Source organism: Pholis gunnellus, assembly GCF_910591455.1.
Source record: "Pholis gunnellus genome assembly, chromosome: 24".
NCBI classification, from domain to species: Eukaryota; Metazoa; Chordata; class Actinopteri; order Perciformes; family Pholidae; genus Pholis; species Pholis gunnellus.
In genome coordinates this window covers 1,593,804-1,618,864 of record NC_136551.1, presented here as the reverse complement: position 1 = coordinate 1,618,864, position 25,061 = coordinate 1,593,804, and the positions used below count along the sequence as shown (strand labels likewise).

At 43.2% G+C, this 25,061-nt stretch overlaps 2 protein-coding genes across 5 annotated transcripts in view; both read left to right on the top strand.

Annotated features, from left to right (window-relative positions):
- LOC306715347 (nck-associated protein 5-like) overlaps positions 1 to 15,463 on the top strand; it is a 118,277-nt gene extending 102,814 nt beyond the window's left edge. For all 4 annotated transcript variants that reach the window (XM_079185674.1, XM_079185675.1, XM_079185676.1 and 1 more), the window contains 7 exons: positions 406 to 511; positions 1,610 to 1,697; positions 5,055 to 5,363; positions 6,649 to 6,767; positions 6,968 to 7,088; positions 7,197 to 7,372; positions 13,254 to 15,463. In XM_079185674.1, coding sequence (XP_079041800.1) covers positions 406 to 511; positions 1,610 to 1,697; positions 5,055 to 5,363; positions 6,649 to 6,767; positions 6,968 to 7,088; positions 7,197 to 7,372; positions 13,254 to 13,565 — 1,231 coding nt within the window. In that variant the 3' untranslated portion in view covers positions 13,566 to 15,463. The remainder of the gene's footprint in view (positions 1 to 405; positions 512 to 1,609; positions 1,698 to 5,054; positions 5,364 to 6,648; positions 6,768 to 6,967; positions 7,089 to 7,196; positions 7,373 to 13,253) is intronic.
- A 1,179-nt stretch (positions 15,464 to 16,642) lies between these two features.
- Positions 16,643 to 21,747, top strand: LOC306715264 (ly6/PLAUR domain-containing protein 1-like; the record flags this gene model as incomplete). The annotated part of the gene is made up of 3 exons (XM_079185579.1): positions 16,643 to 16,762; positions 19,078 to 19,212; positions 21,512 to 21,747. The coding sequence occupies exons 1-3, from the start codon at positions 16,714 to 16,716 to the stop codon at positions 21,745 to 21,747; spliced, it is 420 nt and encodes a 139-aa protein (XP_079041705.1). The 5' UTR covers positions 16,643 to 16,713.
- Between the last annotated feature and the right edge of the window lie 3,314 nt (positions 21,748 to 25,061).

Sequence of the window (25,061 nt, the reverse complement as noted above, 5' to 3'; positions counted from 1 at the left end):
GATAAATAAACAGCACGAACAGCAGCTGTCTGTTTGAGTTATGACTCCACTCCTGTGAGCATGAGCAGTTCTCGGACCAGCGTTCAGACACATTCTCAGCACACTCGAGGTAAAGCATCTTTAAGCCAGGAAAGCTCAAACATTTCATACTTCTCACTTCATCGATTTGCCACTTCAAACCACAGCTGACAGATTTGTATCCAGAGTAACTGCAATCACTTGAAAAGGGAGCACTTCATAGAGGCTGTTAAACATTTGTGTGTGTGCCTTTCTCTGCATGTGCACGTATGTGTGCGTGCAGGTCAATGCAATTCATCAGCAGGCTCACTTTCTACCCGACGAGTTGATAAAGGAGGAGCTCGGCGTGCACACATAAAAACAGATCAAATCTTATTTTTCTCGCAGAACTGCTGTGAAGGGCAACTGTGTGGCTGCCTCGCCGCCTGGGATCTCCACACCCAGCAAACACAGCGAAATGAAGGGAGATATGGAGATCTGTCCAGATACTGCTGTAAGTGAGCAAACATGCCATCACAACACAACTGACTTTATTACATGCGTGTGTCTGTGTTAAGCGCTCTGCTTGTTTTGCCTTTGGCTATGTTTTGACAGGCTGTTGGCACACACTCATGCAAATTCACACAGGTTTTCACACTTGTACAGTACATCTACATGTTCACAAACGCATCCACTGCACCTCCGCCTCTTCACCGTTATATCCCCCGAAGCCTTGCTATTGATTCACATTGTGCTTTGACTCAGCCTACAATTCATCGCCTGCTTTTTTCAGTATCCATCCACAAGGCTGAAGGTTTTTAAACATCTCACACAGAGACAGTCATCAGGTCATGCATGTCATTTACAAACTTAAATTAGGCGTCTCTCAGCAGCTTGTTCCTGTAAATCCTATCAGTGCACTTTGTAAGCAAAAGGCCCAAATTCTGACCTTGTGGATTTAGTGCTTATTATCTGTCAGTCAAAAAATGACGGACAGCCTGAGTGCCTGAGAGAGCTGGAAAAAAGCAACACGGCAATAAAAAAAAGAAATGTATCAGGAGCGAGCTGAACGGAGCAAGAGAATCACACAAAGAGAATCTCGCTGCATAATGTGGGACATTTAATCCAGATGATGTGGAATTTTGATAACATGGAGGAGCCCGTTATCGCAGGCACTCAATTTGACAAAGGAGCCATTTAAAACCATCCTCCCAAGGTTTCTCTCTATCTTCTCCCCACAGAAATACAACAAAAGAGGAACACTTTACGACCTACAAGCTCCATCTCTTTTACCACCCCAAAACCACTTAAAAATAACCCAATTAAAGTAAGGCAAGGAAGTAACACAATCGCCTTACTTCTTTTTGAACAAAACTTGAAACATATTACACAACGCCAGAAAGTCATGAAATACATCAATCTGGAGGTGCTATAAGTGATCTTTTCTCACTTTTCTATTGCAAACTGCCTCAAAAGGAAGAAATATAAAATGTATAAATGTTAGATAATGAAACACGATCTCTAACAGACACTTACCTACAGTATAATGCGGTCTCTCTCAGCTGCTTACTGAAGTTTGTATAACCAACGTCACTGTTTGTGGATATTCTAGACACTTTTAATGACTCAGAAGATCAACCTGAAGGCTGAAAATGAAGAGGGACGCATCCCAGACACAGCTTGCCAAGACCACATGATAGGTAAGCTTTTGTTTGGCATGTTTTGCAGACGACTGAGCTGCCTATCCTGTGTGCAAGACTCCTCTTTACAACTTTTTCTCTTCTTACTTTTATGCCAACTGTTCATGTTGCCACTAAACTTAATAATTGCAAGTGATTAGCTCACCGTACAGATTTACGAAAAGCTGTCGCGAACCATCACGCATCAACCAGTGCAGCGGAGCGTTCACACATTTCTTACAGTTGTGATTTCCTGATGTGATTGACAACTCAATTCCTTTTGATTCCCCTCGCTGCCAGACTTACCGTTACTGTGGGGAAAACGCAGCAGCTGCGAAAAAAATTAAATAGATCAAAAAGAAACTCGTTGACAATCGAGTCAAGTGATTGATGTGCAAACAGGTGATATTTTACAAGTGAACAAATAGATGCATCAAACCATTTGTAAGACGGGATGTTGATGGCTGTTATTGCAGCGCGTTGTGTTATGTAATCCGGTGGAGAGAGAGAGAGCGCAGCGAGTTTGTCACTCAGTTGGACATTTGGGAAATGGTCTGTGATTGCTCACAAAGGCTTTAATGACTAATAAAGTGCTTTTTGTTAATAGTTTTAGTCTTTAAAGGTGAGACACTACAGGCAAAAACATTCATTTTAACAGTTTGTCTTTTTAAACGCAACTTGTAAGACAAAACAATAATTGTCTAAATGTGTCTCCGAGCTTTGTCCAAGTTTTAAGGACATAGCAATTGTTTTTCAATTTAAAAATGTACTAACTGGCTGTAAAAGTTGGTGAAATTACTGCGGGTTTCTTTATTTGTCTCCAGAATATTCTTCTGGTGGTGAATGGGAAAATATTAGATGGACTCAAACTTTACAACAGTGTTGGTGTAAATATTCTCTATAGAAGCAGAAACCGGTTCTCAGCTTCACATCTTCGTCTCAAAATTGAACATTTATCTGAAAAGTAAGTTATCAAAACATGTCAATGAATAGTTTTGGCTTCAGTGTGAAAATGACATCATGATGTGTCATCGCCACGGCGTTAATTGTCTCTGTATTCTGATTAACATGCTGCCTTTTTTTAATATTCTGCCAGGTAAGCACTTCCAGACCGTATGAACTCAATATTTCATAAAGGTTTCAGCTGTGGCTGCTCATTGCTCCTCAGTGCTGCTTTAATGCCACACATCTCCAAAGTGCAGCGTTCACGGGCCTAACGCCAGACAAACGCATCAATCATAGAAATAGTTTACATCCAGCAGCCAGTTTATGATGCAAGATCCATGCTATGAATGTGGACTTTGAAGTTCTCTCTGCACTGGTCAGTTATTGTATATTAGCAGGACTTCCCTCGAGGCAGTATTTCCTCCTGTAAAGGGACGATAAATAACATTCTGACTGGCCCATAGCACAGAATGAGCCTGATGTATCTGCAGGGGTTTGACAGAGGTGTTGATCAATACCAATGATTCGCCAATTATTTCACTGCCTGCTGATGCTTCTGGCTTTCAAACTTACTTTCTACTCTTGTTTTGGAAACACAAAGCCAAAGAAAAGTCCCCATTGCAACACGCTGGACCCAGGATACTACTCGATATCGTGTAAATGTGACTTAGTTTAAATTATCGTTGCATTTCCATGTGATTGCTGACAAAGAAAACTCTTTCTCGAGATGACACCTTTGACTCGTCCTCATTGCATGAAGCCCGTTTCAGCAAACCAGCTCTCTGCCCTGAAAGCCTGGAGGTCGTATACAGAAGTGAGAGGGCGCTCATGAAAAACTACATTGTGTCCAGTTGTTGTTGCCTCTGGGTAGAATTACTGTGGACCTTGTTATGGTTTGGTTTTAGGGGGTATTTTCAACTGCCAGGCTTGGCATTCAATTATACCGCTGTGTAATCTACGGCTCTCCACCTTTTTCACACACACACACACACACACACACACACACACACACACACACACACAAACAAGCATGAGTCAAGCAACTGTCCTCAAGTGACGTCTCGTTTAAATCTAACTACAGTATGCGATCCGGTAACTGCTTTCCCTTAGATGTCCCTCATTCACGCACTAATGTTGACACAACGTTCAGGTGCTACGCACCTTTTAACTGGAATGAACTGCTAACTGCCCTCAATCTTACATTTCTCTTAGATACTTTAAAACTTTACCATCTGATATTCATATTTATAAATCTTTGATTCCTGTTTATTGGGTAGATCTTATTAATCTAAATGAGAGATAGCTGAATTAAAAACAACGTAATAAAAAGTAACAGGCCATCTGTCCAACGAACACGGTGTTTGTGTGCATCCGAGCACGGAGGACTCGTTCTCACAGGTTCTCCGTGCGCAGTATGCTGTCGAATGTCTGGAGCAAGTCAGATAATAACTACAAAGTACACGTAAACGAGAACACAGACGGCATCACGTCATCTGTACATGTATTGACTGTGCTTTGGTATCCAGAGGAGACGTAAGAGGAAATGGATCAACGGTTTGAGCTTCAGACTCAAATGTAAATGTGATCCGCCCTTGCAAACTGTAAAACCCAACAGATTTCAGAGACGACAATGCTCATAAGTCGACTGTGTTTTTGCTCTAACATCCCAATGAGACTGTACAGCTGAGAAGCAGAGCCTGTCGATATCGATCCGTCTCTACTCCGGTCTGCTTTCAGAGTTTTCAGAACTGGTAGAAAAAACCCTAATAACTAATTTGAACTTGAACCAAGATGAAACATTATCGCGTTTATAAATCCTATCTCAGTAAAAAGTTGCGATCAACAAATCATCAGCCGATGTAACCGTTGTCCGTCGGCGTTCAAAGCACCATGGACCTGGGCTGAGCCGAACGGCCGTCCATCTGTTCCAGCCCGAGTCGAGGCTCTGCAAACTGTGGCTTCCAAACCGCATCCATCTGTTGCTCCTTTGCGGTCATTTCTCCTGATTACCCAGCGTGCACGCTGATGAATCCGAGGAACGACTTCTTGGGCTTTAGCTCAAATGTGTGTTTTGTTCACAATTTCTGGCAGCGGGTTGCGATCTTGTGTCATTAACATATTATAATTGTGCATCTGTTGTTACCACGATAGCTACAAATGTCTCCAGAGTGTCTGATAGGAGCATTAGGATAAGGTGGAGCCACTGCTAACTATTACCTCCAATCATTTTAAATCTGAAATATTACTTCATCAAATAAAAATGCTGTCTTTTCTCCCTTTTTCCTTCCGGCCACGTGTTACTGAACCTGCTACAGACGCCCTCTTTACTCACAACCCTTTCCGTTGCATGTGAATCCGAGCCCTCCTTTCTTTACCTGTGTCGTTGTTCCCGTGCTTCTCCCAGACATCACACTCCTCTCCCTGTCACTTTAGGCTCCGGCTGTCAGATGAGAACGCTGGACAGCGGGATCGGCACCTTCCCCCTCCCCGATTCCGTCACCCGGGCCAGCGGTCGCCACATCCCCAAATCCGAGTCCAGCCCGGACGGGTTGACCGCCGGCTCCTCTGATCTGGATCGGGAGCCTCCCTCTTCTCACCCAGCCCCCTCACAACCTGATGTGAAAGTGCCTTCCCTCCCAAAAACCCGCCCGCATGCCCCCACCAGCATGGGTCAGTCCCTGTCCGACCCCAGTGTGACCTGCAGCGACAACGCACAAGACAGCCAGACATCAGCAGCTTCAGGTAAGTCCTCCACCTCTTTGGGCTTTCTGCAGGAAATCAACTGGTAAACTTTGCATTTAGTACCAGTTTACTCTACTGCAAGATCGTTATCGTCACCATGACAAATTGTCGATTTTCTAATATCAATGCCAAAGAGGAAAATGCATTGAAATGCACGTCTGTAAAAGCAGCTAATATCATGCCGGATGGCAAAGTGCCAAGCCTTTCAGAGAGTAAGTGACATATTGAATGTCGCTGTACTTTATGTGAACACATTTCCCTCCAGACTGCTCAAGGGCGCCAGACAAGCAGACAAGAAGAAGTCGTTGGCTTTATTAGACTCTTGATTAAAAGAACCTTGTTTGTTCAGCTCATTTTGAAGTTAATCCATCAACACTGACGTCTATACAGGTGCGATCAGATAGGCGTGTCAGCACAGCCATAGATCATAAAGCGCCTTCTGCCTCCGCGTTGGGGTGCGATGCACGGTGGGAAAGGCGGTGTGGATGCAATCAGACGGCTGATTAAAGCTCCAATAACACACCGGGTTGAGCGATCACGCCTGCGGTTTTCTGCTTACAGGATATTAGCCTGCGTCTCTTTTACCCCGGTGCTGCGGTGGCGCTGCAGAGGCTGCGATTTGAGTCACAACTGTCGGTGTGAACAGAGAGCGACTCCTGTTGAGTCTTCCCGTGGTACGAGTTGATTAAAAGAGCCTTTGTTCCTCTTTATCGTATGTTTTAGCCTTCAGTCCTCTCTGTCATCTCTAGAATCACAGAGCGGGAGCTTTGCTTTGAAAGGACTTTTATGAGACTGATGCAGAATTTTTCAGATGGAGATGGAGCACTGGCCAAAAGCGGGCTGATATTATAATGCAGTTCAGTGTTAAAAGAGACAATTAAATTGGCGTCTGTCCGAGACGGCAGTAGGCAGAGTGATAATAAGGCAGCGCTCTGCCGTTCGGGGCCGACAGCTGAAAGCTGTTATATCTGGACTGCCAGGAGTCATGGCGGGGAACAGTGGCAGAGTGGACTGCATTAATATTTGATGGCTTGGTTATTGTGCTGCTCATTTCATATGTGCAGAAAAATGGATGTTTGCAGCCGGATGGGTTTACTTGAATGGATAGTTTTCATCAATCGGTCTGAAGGAAGGATTGTCACTTTGGAGGAATTCAGATGATGTTTTCCTCTTCTTACTATTTGCGTTGCGTTATTAATTAAGTGGTCAAACAGTGAATGCAAAACCGTTTTGGTTATTTACTGTACAGCCCCATGACTTCTCTTTTGTCTCGTTGGGCTCATAGATGCAATCAAGACAAAGAGGTTGAGTCTCTGCTCTCCACGCAGCAGCAACACCTCCACAGAGGACAGCGAGATGGAAGCAGAGAGGAAGATGAAAGCCCAGGACCATGACATGCCCGGTGTACGTCATCTACTTTACAATATGCACAAATCATTCAACAAGAAATATAGACAAAATATGTTGCAGGAAACAGTTATTTTACAACAACTGGGGAAAGAAAATGTTGAAAGATTATTGTTCTTTGATTTTTGTTACATAATCGTGCTAGTCGTCTTTGAAAATGCCAATTTTTTAAAGTGTTTTTTTTTAACTATACACAGGAAAGGGCCCTGCAAGTGTGCACGTACTCGGGGAGTAGCAGCGACACCGAGACCGAACCTGAAAGAACCGGAAACTCACCACAAAGGACCCTGATCAGCAGATCGAAGAGAAGTGACTCAGGTCTGGTTGAAACATTTACTCACCAAATGCTTCATGAAGTTCCTTCAGTCATGTCCACTCCCCTGTTTCCCATGTTTTTCTATTAAAAACAAATTCCTGCGTCCACAGTGGAGCAGAATGAGGAGACCCTGAAGAGAAGCAGTGTGGAGAGATCCTTGTCCATCATGGACTACTACCAACACGAGGTGTATTCTCATCTGGAGAAGGACAGCAGGCGGATCTCCCAGTACAGCCTGTTGCACACGGAGTCATCCCTGGATGGCAAAGCTGGAGACAGACTCAGTGTGAGTATCTCATCCTCACAGGCATGCTGACAAACGGTGATATTAGAAGACACTTATTCAGATATTTAACGTCAGCTGATCAAGTTCTATATTCAAGTGGTTGTTATTTTAGACTCTTGCTGATTGTGTTGACTCCATCTGAAGGAGAGGAGGCTGGTGTGACCTCTGGTTGGTTGTTCTAGAATAAATCCATGGATCCCTCTCGAAGCTGTTTGAAGTGATAAAAAGCAAGGCGGCTTCATACATTATGAAGAGAATGTGTGGGGTGTCTTCCCAGGATGCAGGGACACACACTTGTCACTTGGTTTGCATCATTGTTCTTTCCCCTCGGTGGAGGCATAAAGATGAATACGTTGAATTTCCACCGTTCCTGTATGTCATAGACCTCGATGAGAAGACTTTTCAGATGGTTGCGTTGCGGTGTCAACTTCACCTTTTGAAATACTCCCCGATGGCAATGAATTCGCTCAGCCCCGAGGTTTTCTTTTGCTGCCGTTGGAACTCTTTGCGGATTTCAAAGAAAAAGCGTCCTAATTGCTTTCGATCGCCTCGCCCTCTTGTGTCAGCGGGTATTTGCCTATTAGTATTTAACACAGCTGAATGACAAATGAGGATCAGGGACCATGAAATGGCCTCCAGCATGCACGGCCCGGCTCTACGGGACAGCCAAACGCTCCTCTTACACGGCTGCCGCCCCGACACAAAAATCTATAATCTGAAAAAAGGGGATCCGACTAAACACAAGTTCACAAAACAATTGTGTGTGAGAGGGGAGAAAACAAACTGAATTCATATTTTTGGTGTCACTCTGGAACTCAACCTCAGGATCAGACATACGGCCGTGAAGCATTTACACCCACTAATTAAATTAGAAGGATTATATGGGTGGAAGGTGGAATATGCTCACTGCTTCAGCTTTCATTGGCGACATTATCTATTTAAATATCGTTCACGGGAGTGTCGTCCTTCTGAGCCTCGCTGCATGTGTTTAAATGACAAATTAGTTTGGATCTACCATCTGACCCCCCCGAAGCCAAAAGAGAATTTCAATCAGGTGTCATATCGCAGCGTGAGGCGGAGGCTCACGTTAACAAAGCAAAGTTCAGCACTTAAACTGGAAGCGAGACTCGCGCGAAAGAGAGGTTTGTGATTCTGACCCGAGTCCCAGCAGAGAACTGAACAGGACGTTTCGATGGCGCAACTCCATTAGCTGACAAGAGACGTCACACGACCAACGCTGGTGTGTTTGTCTCATCCTCCGCCCTAGTCGCCTCTCGTTTTAATTGGACGCGGTCGGCTGCATTTCTGAGGGTAGTAGGGAAGCCTGTAGGTCAAGAGCTCTTCTCCCAAAACAAGCTGGCGTCCTGTGCTGTCAAAACGTTAGCAGAGGTGGAGGTATCTAAGAGAAGAAGTACTTTGCTAGTAAAGAAAACTTTTTGTAAGAAAACAAGACTTTGAGGACTTAATATTCCAAGTTGGCTTTCATTTTGACAACCTTATTCCTGAGCTGTGAAGCAGCCGTAATGATGGATGACTGCTGTTGAACCCGTTTATCCTACATTATTCCTTTTGAAAAAGACGATCCATCTGCGTGTCATCACCTCCTCACCCCCTCTCAGCACGCGGCCGTACCTGAGCTTTCCTTTTTGTCGTGGGCTCGGCAGCGTTTGACTTGGGAGACGTTGTCATTGGCGGGCAGTTTGGGGGAAGTTTGGTGACCGGTATAGCGGGCCTGTGTCGGAGCCCGGTGATTTAAGCGCCTTTAATAACCTTTCACAAACACTCTGGAGAGTGATGTAAAGCTCAGCGGCTCCCATCAGAGCCCTCACAGCCCGCGCTGGCCTCCCATTCATCATCCTGACAGCACCTGACAGCCCCGCTAACGGCGGCCCCCACCTCCTTCTCCTCCTATCCTCTCCTTCCTCAGAGTCTCTCTTTCTCCCATGTGTCTTTTCTTGTCTCCCTTCCAGTTCTGCGTCTCTCTATTTCTGTCGCTCCCATACAACTCTCTTCATCTGCTCTTCTCAGTTGACCTCCGTCTTTTGTTAAAAACTTTTTTTACATTCCTTTTCCTGCTTATTCACCGTTTTCTTTTTCCTGTTTCCAGCCTTTGTCTGCATTAAGAGGAAAATAAATTGCTGCAGGAGAGCAACATCACAACGTGTCTGTAAAGTTGAGGAGACTCCTGGGGTTTATGTGACGCGGGTCCAAAACCAGCGTGCAACAAATCAGCATGCACAGCGCGTTACCTTGAGCAATGATTACATGGCGAGGGAACGGGAACATTTCAGCCGACATGAAATTTGAACTGGATAACCAAAACTAAATAAACACCAGCAGCAGGAACACGTGCTCCCCTTGAGTTGCTGTCAGATTGATGGCATTGCTAGCCAGCAAGGAGAGAGATGGTGATGAAATAATAACGGCAGCGAAGACAACACGTATTCTATTTCACCGTCGTCTGCAATGAAAAGTAAATTCAGAATCGGTCTTACAATATCATGGACATGATGTTCAGATTGTCTAACTTTTTACATAATAACAATTATTAGCAGCAATGTAAGTTTTCCAATAACCTTTCTTCGTCCTAACATAACGGCGACCAAACCAAACTTTTAAACATCCTGCTGTCGTCACTATGGGATGTGTTCCATTACTGTCGCATTTTTCATGAACGACCACCACCAGCACTGACCTCGGTGACTAATCACCATAACGGGAGGGGAAAAGGAGGAAATACGTCTTGCTCCGGTCACAATAAAAGACTCTTTCAATAAGCTTTTGTAGCGAGCAGGTTTACTGGATTTGAGTTGAGACATCCCATTACTGACATGTGATGCAGAACCGATGGCTGATTTGACCCCTCGTGTTTTCAAAGAGACTCTTGGCTGCGACGTCTGCCTGCAGCCTCAGTTGTGTGTGCAGCCATCATTTTGGCTGAGCCCGCAGGTGGTACAGAGACCTGCACCGGGAAGGTTCGATCCGCTGGTAATTGTGTTCCTCCAGAATCCAATCCAATCAGAGATAAGACGGCCGTTCCTTTTCTTTCTTCTTGTTTCCGACCAAAGCGAGATGAGAGAGTAAAGACCTGAAGACTGTTCTTCACTGTCACACAGCTCCGCTAATCACTGATCCCCATCACGTCACGCACTCTTTCGTATCCCGAGGCCAAAAAACGACAATTTTAAGGGCTGACGATACATAAAAATAGTGTTGAAGGAGAATTTAACAAGCCTAATCTGCATTCAATGGCTGTGCTTTAATTTGGGCTCAACCTTCGCACCTGCTTAACATTTTACATCATGTCACCTTTGGGCACAATTTCCTTGAACTTTCCTTTTGATTTTGTCCTCTTTACAAATTAATTGTGATCGTGCCTGCTGAGAAAGGTCACATCAGTGCACAGTAGGAGGGTTTGGTGGGATTTTAAGATGGAAGGTTTATTCTGCATGAAGATACGCCGTCTCAGTACGAGATGATTAGCTCATCAACCTGTGAAGTTTTAAGGAGACTGTAAATAATGCAAACTAGCATTTTTATTTTATACAAATGAACATAAATCCCTCCTTATTTTCACAGTACTTTGCTTATACCTCAAACAAAGATTCCCACATTTAAAAATATATATCTGTTCCTCTGACAGAAGCCTCAATAAACCAGAGTCCTGTGGACGTATTAGACCGGATAAGAAAGGATTTCTGTACACGAGCAGCAGTTCTCATACTTGGCCCTCTGGGCTTTAATGAGCCCCCCACTCACAGAATATTTACACCTGGGCTGGCAGGTGAATGCAATTAGCTCGCTGGTAGGAGAGGAGAGCAGCATGGCTGCAGGCCCATGAGCACCAGCACTGAGAACAACAAGGAGTGTTGTTTTACTGTCTCTACCTCCACATGCTGCCCAACGTACAGCTGAACACTGAAGCGTTACGCTGCCTCTGGAGAACCTGTCAGGAAGCAGGCCATGTGTCATATTTAGTTAATTATGAGCAACCAAGGCAGAACCCTTTAAGTCAGTCTTGGAGTTGTGTATGTATATATATATATATATGTGTATATATATATATATATATATATATATATATATATATATATATATATATATATATATATATACATACACATATATACACAGAGTTGGAGATATTTAGAATTGATTTAATCATTTTTTCTTATGATTATTTTTTAGTTAAAATAGATATTGGTGCAAAGGGCAATACACAAAACCAGAGTAATGACACAAAACACACAACAACTAAATGCAAAAAACAATAGATATAACTAATATTATTATAAATATGAAAACCGGTTGTATGTGTGTATTTATAACTGACACATGAGAGACAGAAGCCGGCGCAAATATAACAAAATAATAATGATAATAATAATAATCCCTAGAAATAGAAATGGAAATAAAATAAATTAGATATTTAAATTGATCAAATCTCCGAGTTAGTGAACAACAGGTGTCTACAAACCATCACTGGCAGTTACAGTTACAGACAGACGTGAAAAGGGAAGTAGAGCTATCAAACTATAATCTTGCAAATCAATACTTTTCACCTTTGTAACCGTTGAAGATAAGATACCGGTGAGATAGTGTGCAGATCATTTTAAAAGAAGTCCTCTCAGTGAGATATTATGCAGATGACAGATCATTGTGCTGCAGCCTACACGGAGCTTTAAAGAACTTCTAGTATTTATCCTGATAAAGGTGTGACGGACCGATTAGAACCCTCTTCTAACTACGACGTCTGTTCTTTGGTCCTCTGGCACATCAGCATTTCAGTCATGAGTTTGGGAACTTAACAAAACTTGAAGTTGTTAGATCAAAGAACGCCTGCAGGTTCCATTACCGACATGTAGAAAGCTTTACCACTTGAACTTCACTCAGATTGTGTTTGTGATGCAGCTGTGTGTTCATGCTTCTCGAGTGGAGTAGTTCTGGATTCAGGTCTGGTGGGAGATGCGCCTCGCGGCAAAATTCTAAAAGGTCCAGAGGTTTGGAGCGTCCCCGGAGGTTTCCTGGACCCTCCAGCTATTCTCGTGTGTACTTGGCCCTGCAAACATACCTGTGCAGATAACTGCTCTGCCCGGCTGGGATTCCTGAAGGAAAATGCAGCAACTCAGAGAATTTAGTTTCCGTTTTGATGCCGATTGCTCCCGTAACTAGCTCCCTACGGTGCTCTTCAAAACATACACTGGAGATCACGCAGAATACTCAAATAGTTGGCACATCATAAACAACACCTGCATATTTTTAGCTTTCCGTGTTTTCATCTGTAGACTGTGTGATTCAGAGGTCGTTATCAGTGATGTCGTGTGACTTAAAGTACCAAAGAAGCAGATGGTTGCACTTTTCTTGTTGAGTGTAATCACTGCTGAGTTGCCTAAAGGCCCACAAGACCCCGATCCGGTCTCGTGATAAGACCCGCGATAATCCCATTCTTCAATTCTAATACCTTCCTACCTGTTGCGACTCCAAGCTCATGTAGTCACCCTAATCATGAGCGCATTCAGCGGGAAGACTGCTCATGCTAATGGAGGCCGTGTTAACAGATAGCAGCTTTATGCACAACATTTCCCCAAGTTACACGTTCCAGGCCATGCTAATGCCAATACATCATACACTGCTGTTAATAGAACGGGAAGAGTTGGTGAGCCCAACACCCATGACATGCATTTGGTCCTCGAGCGTAGTAAAAACCTCTATATACTGCAGACTACTGTCGTGCAAAAGCAACACAAGTGAACGTGGAGTATCATTTGCATGAATTTGAGATTTTACCAACACAAGATGCAGCAAATCCTACTTCTATGTGTACCATAAATCAACATATGTGTTGCTCTTTATTGATACACGTTTCTTCTTTTCTCTGCAGAAGGAGATTTCCATGGAGAAGGCGCCCGTCAGTGCCCAGTCGAGCTCTCTCGACTTCTCTTTGGAGTCCCTGAACAAGCTGAATCACAGCGGCTCCAGCAGCGGCAGCCTGTACCCGGACACGAGCTTGGGCAGCCGCAGAGGCGACTGCCACGCCGACGCGGGCAAGAGCGAGGAGGACTGCTGCAAGGTGGACGAGCCCTCCTCCTCCAGCTTCTCAAGCAAGCCGGGGGCCGATCCCGTGGGCTCCCTCAGCGACTCGCTGTACGACAGCTTCTCCTCCTGCACCAGTCAGGGCTCCAACGAAGTGTAGGGCGACGAGTAAGAAGGCGGGGCTGTAGCGCCACAGGCCAGCCTCCACTCTGGTTTTCAGACCACTACTCTGACATGTTGGACATGTCAAGTTCTTGGTCACTTTGTCTTTGCAAATTCTCTTCTGAGTAGATTTTCAGGATGATTGTCATCTCTGTGGAACCTTAAGAAACCCCACGAAGCATTATTGTTTGCATTTGCAAGTGAAAAATGCTTCTATCGGACTTGGTTTGGTCTCAACCCTCTTTGGATCTGGACTACAGCCCTGCTACCACATGCAGAGCCCTGTACTCTCTGTACTCTCTGTACTCTCTACATACAACACGTAGCACTTAGTGGAGCTGGAGACACGAGGATGAAACCTCAACCCAAACACCAAACCAGGACTTTTAATAGTTTGCCTCTGGGTGTGGTGGACTAGACAGCAATACAAAGCGTTGTCTCTTTGACATTATTTCTCTCCATGCTGGGGAACTTCTTATCATTGCACTGTGACAAAAACTGTACAAAGTTTGAGTGTAAAGTGAACGATTTATTCAAGCAGCGATGAGCAGCGTGTCTTCTCGGGGCATCGCTGGTGGGCAACGTCGGCGTACAGTTGCAACAACATTGTTGCTTTGATTGCATTCCTGTTTGCTAGGAAAGTAGATTTAAACCTAAGGTGTCATTTTATGTTTTGCTGCTAAGTACGTTGCCTGAATATTGCCCGTGTTGAATCACAACCCATAATAATACACCCGGTTCATCATCGTCTACTTCTCTTCTGAAGCAGTATTTTTACAAATCACACATTTCCTCTCATCTCTGTTCATTTGAAATCATTTTAAACCTGTTGCCAATCTTCTCTTTGTGTGTTATTTGAAGCAGCTATGCAGCCGCAAACAACATCGACCATTTTCAAATGACTTGACAATGATCACTATTCAGCTAACAATACTGATTTCTTAGCAGCAGGTTATCTGATGTCAACTGAAGCAAAACATACTCTGCTTCCATGTCGTAATAAGATGATTTTTCACTGTCTGACCGGTACACAGGTACAGCAAACAACCAACGTGTTGGCTTGAAAGCACCCAGTGTCATTGTTGGTAGCTCAGGGAACATACTGGACTAATGTAGATTGTAAGAATTAAACTGCAAGCATCAGGAAAATGCCGACAAACACAAATTACACTCAGTAATCATCTGCTTTTGAGTTTCTCATGCAAAACTCCGGAATCCAAACAGTCTCCTGTAGCGTAGCGTAGCGTAGCGTAGCGTAGCGTAGCGTAACCCGACCTCTCCAAACCTCAGCTTTCCTTTCATAGTTGTATATTATGTTGTACATAAAAAATAAGTTAATATCAGAATGGGCATTGCTGATTGATATATGCAAATGAGGAGAAAACAACAACAATAAAATGTAAATTGTTTGCCAATCATTCAAAGGTTTTAAGTCTACTGTTTGACAGATGGCATGCATCTCTTTCTTATGGAATTCTTTCGGGGTTCTTGTTTAAAGCAAAATCTTTATTTTGATCAATAAGAGCTATTACTAAAATATTTTATCACTTTATTTTAAAGACATTTTTAGGTGAAGTTATGCCAAATTTCTATCTGGAATTTGACCAGCTGGTGCTAATCAACAGAGCCAACTGTGTGTTTCAATTTTTCTATGAAACTGTTAATATTGTATGAAGAGAGTCTGAAGAGGACTTGTGTATTTTTCTAGATGTCCAGTATTTATACCCACATTTTGTACTGTCAGACTGTAGTGTGATTGTCATGCTTCACCCCTCTCCTTAAACGTCCCTGGTTCCTTTGTAAAGAGAAATGGTTACCAGCAGTGTTACTTTGGTAATTATTATTAATGTTATTATTATTATTACTGTGTGCAATGTTGTCTGTTACACCAGACTGTAATGCTATATTTTATGTAACTATTTCCTAAATAAATATGAGAAATTTCCTATTTCAAAGTGAGCTGAAGGTGTGTGTGTGTGTGTGTATTTGTTCGCTGCGCGTGGTGCACGTGCGTCACCAGGTGATTCATTCTTTCGATGTAGAAGTGAGGGTTTGGAGGAAACCCGAAGTCTTTCACCCGAAGGGCATCGCGTGTAATCACGGCTTCCCACTCACAGTCTGTGAGCAGGAGTTGCAGCTCAGCCGGCGACAGTTCGCTCTGCGCGGAGGGATTTATAACCATTAGAGTCCCTTGATGGGTAATTATGTGCGTATAAATAAACGCAATTAGTTTATGAACGCGTGAGTGATTTCTCTTTCTGTCTGCCTCGACATCCAGTAATAGGCTCAATATGTTGTATTGATCACAAAAGACATTCAAAGTAAACAGTAGAATCAGATTACTGAATAAAAAGAGTGAAAAACAACAAATGGTAAAAGCTTAGATGAGCATGTCTTATATTATAACTCAAAGGAGCAGACAAGAGTTAATAGAAATGCCATAAAAAGGTTACTGACCACCACTGTGATATTATAGAAATAGACATGAAATGGAAAAATACATACATTAATAATTATAAATACAACAGACAAAGTAATAAGGTTGCAGGTCTCAAGATACTTCTGAAATAGTATTAATGACTATAACAGTTGATAAAATGTAAAAGAGAGGCTATATTGTCCCTTCTTAATTAAAGTAGTGAGTCATTAAGTGAACAAGTAATCATTGTAAAGGTCACTGTTGCCATGAGACACACTGAAGTCCTAATATATTCTATAGAAATCCATATTGAAAGGAGAAGAGATGGCGTCATGTTGATATGAATCACTGAACTTTCCCTCTCCAACACAGACATATAATTCAAATGTCACAAAACCAGAAAATGCCAAATATCTGTAAAATGTATTATCGCCATCTCTCTGCCATGAACGCATGAATACTAGCTGACTGAGATACGAAAAAAAAGCTAAAGTATGAGCTGCCATCACGTGGTGCGCTTTATGATTTCTGCGCTCTGGGTTTGTCTCCAGTTGCGCTGGAGAAGAGACTCCTCACACTTTGCGGAGCTTTTGCTCTCAACTCAGCCAGCCGAGAGGATGAGCGGATCTGTGTCTGGGCTTCCTCCGCGGCGGTTTGTCCTCCACGCCCCCGTTTGAACAAGTTCCTTTGGTCTGATGTTTCCCTTCGGAGCGTCTTTTGGGAGACAATGCGTCTTCTCGTTTTTGCGACTTTATTTGGAGTCCTTCTCAACGCAGGTAGGTGCAAGTTCGGTCATCGTGCGAGGGCGCAGTCTGGAGCGCATGTGTTCAGCAAAAACAAGTGCTTAGATATACTTCCTTCATATCTACATTCGTGCGCAACAGAGGGTAAACGCTAATGTTACAAACATATTGATGATTTACATCTAATGCGTCCATATCCTATTTTCAACTATTTAATATGGAGATATTCTGCTCCTAAATGCCTTTTTTGACGATGCCATTGAATTTAGAAAAAAGAACTATTGCCTCGTGGTAACTCATTTCCTCACGTGTGTGAAGTCTGTGCGTAAAATCAGACATCCAGATCTGCATAATGCAAACATTCACTTCCTGTCTTTGTGGAAACTTAATTAAGGAACACAAATAACGAACAGCAATTATCATCAATCATGTTGTGTTATTGGTGCTGGTTTTGCGCGCTGAAGGAACAGCGCTGTGCCAGACTCCGCTGCCTGTTTTGGCACAGAGGTGGAAAAAATAGAAACTCATATTCAATAACCATAAACCTTCTGGTTGTCTATTTGTCTCTGGTTGATGCAGAATGAGAGATTCTCTTCTTGCCTGTATGTAAGTGTTGGCAAAGAATATTAGGGTGCTGCCTTTTTTGTGTCAGTTTGCTGCGTTTTGGAGGAGCTGGCACTCTTTTATTTTACCTTCACAGTATTTTACCAGGAAGTCATTGAGATAAAACTCCTCTTTTACAGAGAGACCTGCAGGTAATAGGCTCCAGTTTCCAGAGCTGTTCCTACACCTGCGTCTGATGTTATCATATTGTTTTGTTGTGCCTAAAGTCATTACAGTTAGTCGGATTATGATGAGAAGATATTGTTTTTTCACCTTTTGTATGAAGGTGTAAATGATTTTGTTTCTTTTACGTCATCCTCTGTTTTCTGTTCGGGGGAAAAACCTTTTTCGAGCTATTTTCTGATAAAACTGATAAGCTGCAGCTCGGCCGCTGGATTCTGCCCTCCAGCATGACTGATATTCCCAAAAAATAAGTCTTGTGTTTTCACACAATCTCCTCTCAGGTGATGGATGGAGCTTTCAGGCGTTTGCTTGGTTTAAAGTAATTAGGCTGTGGCTGTGATGTTATATGTGGACCTTTATCAGATGCGTTTGATGGCGCTGTCGGAGTTGAGATTAATGTTTGGTGCCATTTCAATAATTACACTGCTAACATATATCAGTGGGGACCGCTAGCCTTTGTGGGATATTTAGGAAAGCGACGGCAGGCGTGTTTACTGGACTTTGAGTTTTTTTTTTATTGAATGCATCCGTATGATGCTGATATCTTTTAGAAATACTAATTGAACCTGGCAGGCAACAATCCAGTGTACCAATTAACACTGACTGATGTAATTACTTGCAATAAAGGACATGACACTTTCTCCATTTCAGGTCCCATAGCTTGATTTCTACAGATGTTTCACCCCTTTCTGCGACACTGAATATAACTGAAAGTCAGATTAATGACGAGGTTTCAGGCAATAAGAAAAGCCCGCATCCAGACAGCTTTAAAGGCATCACATGAAATTTACAAAAGCTGCGAGAAACGCTGTATATTTTATTTATGAGAAGATGTGGTAGCAGTCAGACACTCACAGCTTTACTACCTCAGGGGATGGGAATTCACACAGACAATCTCTACACTGGCAGACTTGTATTGTAAATGGAGCTTTATCACCTATAAAAATCCATGGGAAGTTAAAATAACCACTCTGTGTTTACAGCTTTTTCTCACTTCAGTGTGTTAATCTATATCCTCTGTGTTGACACTTATGAGACAGCCATCAAAACAGACTGAAAAGCAGCAAAGATTAGACTTGGCGAATGACTCGCTCTGTGTAAAGTCACAAAGCCTTGGCGCTGCCCCTCTGCTGCCGGGCGTAGTGTCAGAAGACAAGAGACGATGACATCGCACTCTTGTGGAGCGCCATTAGTCTTGTTTGGTGTAACACCATCAAAGGCTCTCGCACAAAGCTAAATCTATAAAAGCCTCTGCAGCTTGAATCTAACAAAACATGGAGAAGAAAAGGAATGTAGCCCAGAGATTGGACACACAAAATGTGAAGAATCTGAATATTGTGGACGGATGTTATTAATGCACTCTGCACAAAAGAAAGGACAACATGGATAAAACAGGGAAGAGAGGAGAGCAGGTGTGTAGAAGCTTGAGGAATGGCTGAAATGTAGATTCAATCCATTTCTTTTGTCATTTCTAGAAGAACGGACTGACTGTTTATCTACAGTCTTCATAGGTAAAAACATCTGCGATGCCACTAATGCTTGAATACTTTGCTCTCTCTCAGGAGATGCCCTTCAGATCCAATGCTACCAGTGTGAGGAGATGAAGCACAATGACTGCTCCACGCCGGAGTACATCGTCAACTGCACTGTCAATGTACAGGACATGTGCCAGAAGGAGGTGCTGGTCAAACCTGATGGTAAGAGACAGGTTCAACCTGCATGGGGGCTTGGTGCTGGTCCATAGGATTTAGGTATTTTCCATTATTAAAATACTAATTTGGAGGATTATTCATCTCTGGGTCTCCGTATTCCTTCACGGGATCCAGGACAGAGTCGGTTAAGATTGATAGTTGAGGATGTAACAGGCCGGGTCAGCCTAAAGTATCCAAGTGGAAAAGAAGAGTTCCTGTTTATCTGCAGAGGAAAGGTGACCGTCTGGGAACCGGAGACGGAGCTGAACGCAGCACTCAGAAGCTATTCGACCTCTGTGGATTACAATTTATTTGTTTGCCTTCAGATGAGGGTAAGGCAACATTATTAAGTCGTAAAGCACTTGCAATTTCGTTGATGTACATCGGGGGGTGGGGGGTAAACATAAACTCTGATATCTCAACCGGGACGAGCTGAGACGCAGTCATAAACAAGGTTGTCTGGAAATCAGCGTTTTAAAATAATATCACTGATAAAAAGATGTTTTGCTGTAATGTGACATTTGTTAAAAGTCATGCAAGCGCAGCCTCCACAAACAGCAGATTAAATCAGCTGTGAAGTTTGCACCTGTTGGCATTTTAAAATGACAGGATGCTCCCTCCGGACACCTTTACGTCCTGTCCTGGTGCAGCAGAGGAGGCCGAGCAGGTCACAACACATCCCCGGTGCGTTTCCGTGTCTTAAAATATATATTGTTATCTGTTATTCTGTGCTTTTGCTCAGCTTCAAAGATGGAGAGAGTTGTATTGATTGATGTGTGGTTAGAAGTCACAGTCTCGCAGACACCGGCATCAGACAGTGTAACACATCAGTTGTGATGCATTGTACACCTTCACAGAGATACGTGAGGCCCGCCGTTGTTGTTTTTTTGTCACGCTCACTTTTTAAAGACATCTCCGGCATCATCCCGGAGAACACTATCTCCCTGGACCACTTTATTCGGCTCATTCGTCAGAGAGGAGAGACTTTCCTTCAGCTGCCCCGACACAACATTAGATTAGTTTTGCACCGTGTTATAGAAAATAAAATGGTTCAGCCTGCAGGGCGTCAACTCAACCGTTTTGGGACTTTGGAGGGTGGTGTCCCCTTTTAGCCTTTACAAAACCACAAACACAAGAGCACACATGTGAGGAATGCTGTGTTTATCTGCTTTAACAAAAGCTGCCATCATTAGCATGTTTGGCTATCTAGCGTACTACATTACAGTAGTAATCAAGTCCAAGTCCAAGGCACATCATTTAATAAATATAGCTTACATTAATTGATGGGGTTGCAAGGTTATGTCAACTAAAACAGCCCCGTTCAGGTCTTGGATCCGCTAACACAGTTTAGCGTAGCCTTCGCCGCTCGTCATTGCTCGGCCTCTGTCGGCGATTTGTTCAATTACAAATCCTACTTCAGCACCACGGACAGCGCCGTGGATCCATCACGACGCAGCACAGAGAGGCTACTGATATTTCAGAGCCTTGGATTCTAACTTTACCTCAGCCAGATGAAGGATCAATGGGGATGACTTGACGAAAATATTCAACCGCACAGCATTTTTAAACAAACTCAAGAGAACAGCTTGAGGTTGGGTATCCTGGCTTCTTGTAATTGGACATTTGCAGGTGTAATGGCTGCAACAGTAGCTTTGTGTGACATCATTGAGTTAACTTAATGCATAGACACAGCAGCAGAGTACTGATGACACAAAGAGCATCACAGAGGAAGCTGTACATATGTTCTGCCTGCAGAGATGGAATACATCTCAGTTTGATTTAATCAAAATGTTTTCTTGTCCAGTACGGGGAAATTTAATTTGCAGCAAACACAAGATAAATACCACAATAAGAGCGGCACTCAAATGATAACATACCTGGCTGCTACAACATGCCGTAGACACACATAACAACGTCAAGATAAAGGCGACAGGATGGAGAACCCTCACTTGAAGGGAGTCGGTGGCTCTGGAGTGCAATAATGAAAGTTACAGCACGACAGAATATGACTTTTTCGTCTTCATACAAGCGTACAAATTGCTGGGACATATACCACGCTGGCAAACATCAGTTAATAAGAGCAGACAGGAAGTCAATAGCTCCATAGCCCTGAAGTGCGAAAAAATGCTGCAGCATTGCAACACACACGGCTCTTTTATGTTACATCTTTAATCTCAGCAATCTAATTACAGCAGGGGGAAGGGAACCACTTTCCTATTCAGTCTGTGGTTTTAACGTCTGAAAGCTGGATCACTGTTCACTAGCAGGACAAACTTCAGACTCCTCTGTTTGTTCGTTTGTTCAGGAATACATTATCGGAAGTCCTGTGCCTCCTCTGGAGCTTGCCTCATCGCCTCCTCCGGCTACCAGCAGTTCTGCACCGGTAGGCTGAACTCAGTCTGCATCTCCTGCTGCAACACCCCGCTCTGCAACGGGCCCAGGAGGAAGCGTCCCGTCCCCTCGGCGGCGACATCCAACCGGCCGCTTCTCCTCTTCCCGACCTTCGTCCTGCCACTGCTGATGCTCCTGTCTGTGACGTAGACTGAGGAGCACGTCTCCACTGTACAGTTTGGATCCTTTAGTCCAAAACTGAAGAAAAGAATCCTCACTTTGATGCTCTTGTTTTCGGGTCATTTAGTCATGGCAGAGTCTTGGCATGTCATCCTGTAAGGTTAAGGTTTTTTGCAGCAGGAGAGGGAGTCAAATCATATCAGGTTGTTCTTCCATCTTCAGCTGAACAGGATGAACGTGTTTGCACTTGTGTCTGTAATTTCCCCGCTAACGGTGACCCGAACACAAAGAAATGCGTCGGTCCGGGCCACAGTTAAAGGGACAAGTTTGACATTTGGGAAACCTTTCATCACTTTCTGGTGGAGAGTTTGATGAGAAGATGAATACTACTATTAACCTGTCTGTTTAACGTATGCGGCTACAGTCAGTGACTGGTTAGCTTAGCTTAGCACAAAGACTGAAAGTTGGGGGAAACGGCTAGCCTGGCTCCGTCTGAAGGCAACAAAATCACTAATTGACACATTGTATCGTTATTTAATCTGTACAAAAATCCCGTCTTTGTGCTAACAAGCTAAGCTAACAGGCCTTATTTTTAATGGACGGATGTGGGAGCATATTAAGCATATTTTCCAAAATATTCCTTTAAGGGAAACCTACAGCATACACTAATTTACTCTGCATATTGTCTCTGATTGACCTGCGATCACTGCTGTGATGCTCTGGAGCAGCAGATGTGGACGCCGCCCTCGGCTTTGTATCCTCTCAGCGTTGAGAGAAAACTCTTAATCTGATCAATGCAACACCGTGACCACTGAGAATGAGACTGCAAAAGCGAGGAGGCGGAAGTATACGGAGCGTTCTGAATCATTTATTGCTGTTGTTGCAAGACAAGCACCATGCAGTCTGCAGTCCAGGCGTCTCTCACCGTCTCTGCTTTGTGTGGAGCGTTTTGTGAGGAACCTGCTCTGAAGTTATTTTCCGGTTGTCACGGTTCTGCTGGAAGTTATTGTAGAAGATGAGCTTTTACTTTGTGGGCTTTTGTTGATGTATGGGTTGAAACAGCAACTGTTTGCTTTTATTTCTTGTTCATACTGTTGTTGCTCAGAACACACAGGTTCCATGTAATGAAGAAGGCCTTTTTAATTCAGACGAATATGAATTTGGAGGGTTCTGAGGTCTCGCTCTCGCAGCATATTAATAATCATATATGTGCATATTTTCCACTGCCGTACAGTATTGATTGACATTTTACTTCTTAGAATATGAAAGATGCTGAGAGGCATTTGTGTTATTGCTTTTTAATACTCCGATTGGATGTATTAATTAGACTTTGATATTCCATATATCCCTTTGTGAAATGAGATATTAAATTGATCTCAGAGCTGAATTTGGAGATGCCTGTTACAATGAGTTATGCGATGTATATCACATAGACAGTAGAAGAACAAGTTACAAGCACAAACACGTTCTCACTAGAGAAACGCTTCAGGCTGATGTCAGCAGTTCTTAAGTTAATATTCCTTGAAACTCAAAAGAATCAGCATATGATCAAGTTATAGCCGGTACTGCATGAAGACAATGCTGTCGACCGAACACGGTGTTTTAAAATAATCTGCACCGATGAGGGTACATTTGGATAACTGTATGGATCTTATTTCCAAGTCCAGGTGATTATTTGGTGAATACAGGTTTATATTTCCATCCAAATTATTCACTTGCCTCATGACGCTTTATTTGGCTGCTACGATCCTGTTGTTTCTTTTTCAATCTGTACAGTGTTATATTTATATGTAGGCGACAAATGCAGACGTTCTTCTGTGTTTTAATGTCACACGTGATGATGTTAAAAGATTGTTGTATATTGATAAATATTCTAAGACTCATTTCAGAGCCTCATTCGACTGAAACAGAGACGCACCATCCGATACATGTTCATGGCAGTTTGGTCCGACTGGTCTTCTGTGAAGAGTAACGCTGTATTCTGCTGATATGTGACGTAAATAAATGTTGCTGAAAAACGGACCTGTCAAGTGTTTAGATGGCATGATTTCAGTCAGTAGCAAGAGCCCCATGCATCATGTCTGACTGTTATTAGATAGAGCCTAAGGAGGTCATTTAGCACTGATTATAGGTTGTTGGTTTCCAGGGGAACTGCTCCATTTAAACCTGTGTAATCATTGATTTATTACATATACGTTTGTAAGATTTCCTGCAGACAAATATCACATTTCTGCAACATCTCCTGCTGACTTTTATCCTTAACCGGAGTGAATTAATAGGAGGTATCCCAATGAACTGTCTCCATAATTAGAACCAAATCAGGTCCTTTCAATGAACCGAGCTATAATAGTTCCTTTTTAGGAAATTAAAAGGAAGCAATAGGAGCTTTAAACTCTACAAAACAGTCCCAATGATGCAGTGCCCTGTTGATTAAGTGAACAAACGTTAACATCTTTTCCTTCATGATTAAACAAAGAAAAAGCAACAAAGGGAAGAAGTTGTAGCATCTTCACGTGCAGCCTTTTCAAGCCGACAGCTCAACATCAGCATTCACCTCGGACACCACGCATCACTTCTGAGGGTTTCGGAGGGAGAGGGTGACTTCATTTGACTCTCTGGGAAATGAAATGCAGCACTGCTGGTGGTCCCTGGAAGCTTATTTGGGCCTAAATGTTCTCTGTATCTTCAACCTTCACACAGCCAGGCCGAGGACGCCGTGGAACCGGCGTTTTATTAAATTCGCTCCACTTCAGTATGCTATAATGACTCATTGTATTGATTATTTTGTGCACTGTGCAACCTCTGTGGTTTCTAAATGAGCATGCACATACGAGGGTCTCAGAATACGTCTTCTCGCCGTGCGTGCTTGACTCTACCTGTTTGCATTTTCAATTACTAAGACACCGTGATCGCCAGCCTGCACTGAAACTGATAAAAGCCTTTTGTGAAACAGAAGATTAAGGTTTTGTCAGGATGAGCACTGAATACAGATCAGACATAATCCACTCTGTGTTACACCCCTCTTACGGCGGCTGCTGGAGTCTTGCAGAGGATTCCAGTAACATTCTGCAACGATGAGATATGAGAGAAGTGCAGAGGCCTCAGTATTGTGATATTGAACTATTCCAGGTCTGGAATTATTCCTCACTTCTTTACAGAGAGACAGAACTTGATAGTCCAGCTGTGACTGTGATGAGCGATGATCGACTTGTAAGTGGCATAATAGTGTTTTCAATGAATTACCCAACACTGCAGGGGCGCATTGAGAAAAAAACACAATAGAGCAGCTCCCACGATGAACCCAGCAGTCCACCGTAACATGTACTCTGCAGAGAGACATCAGC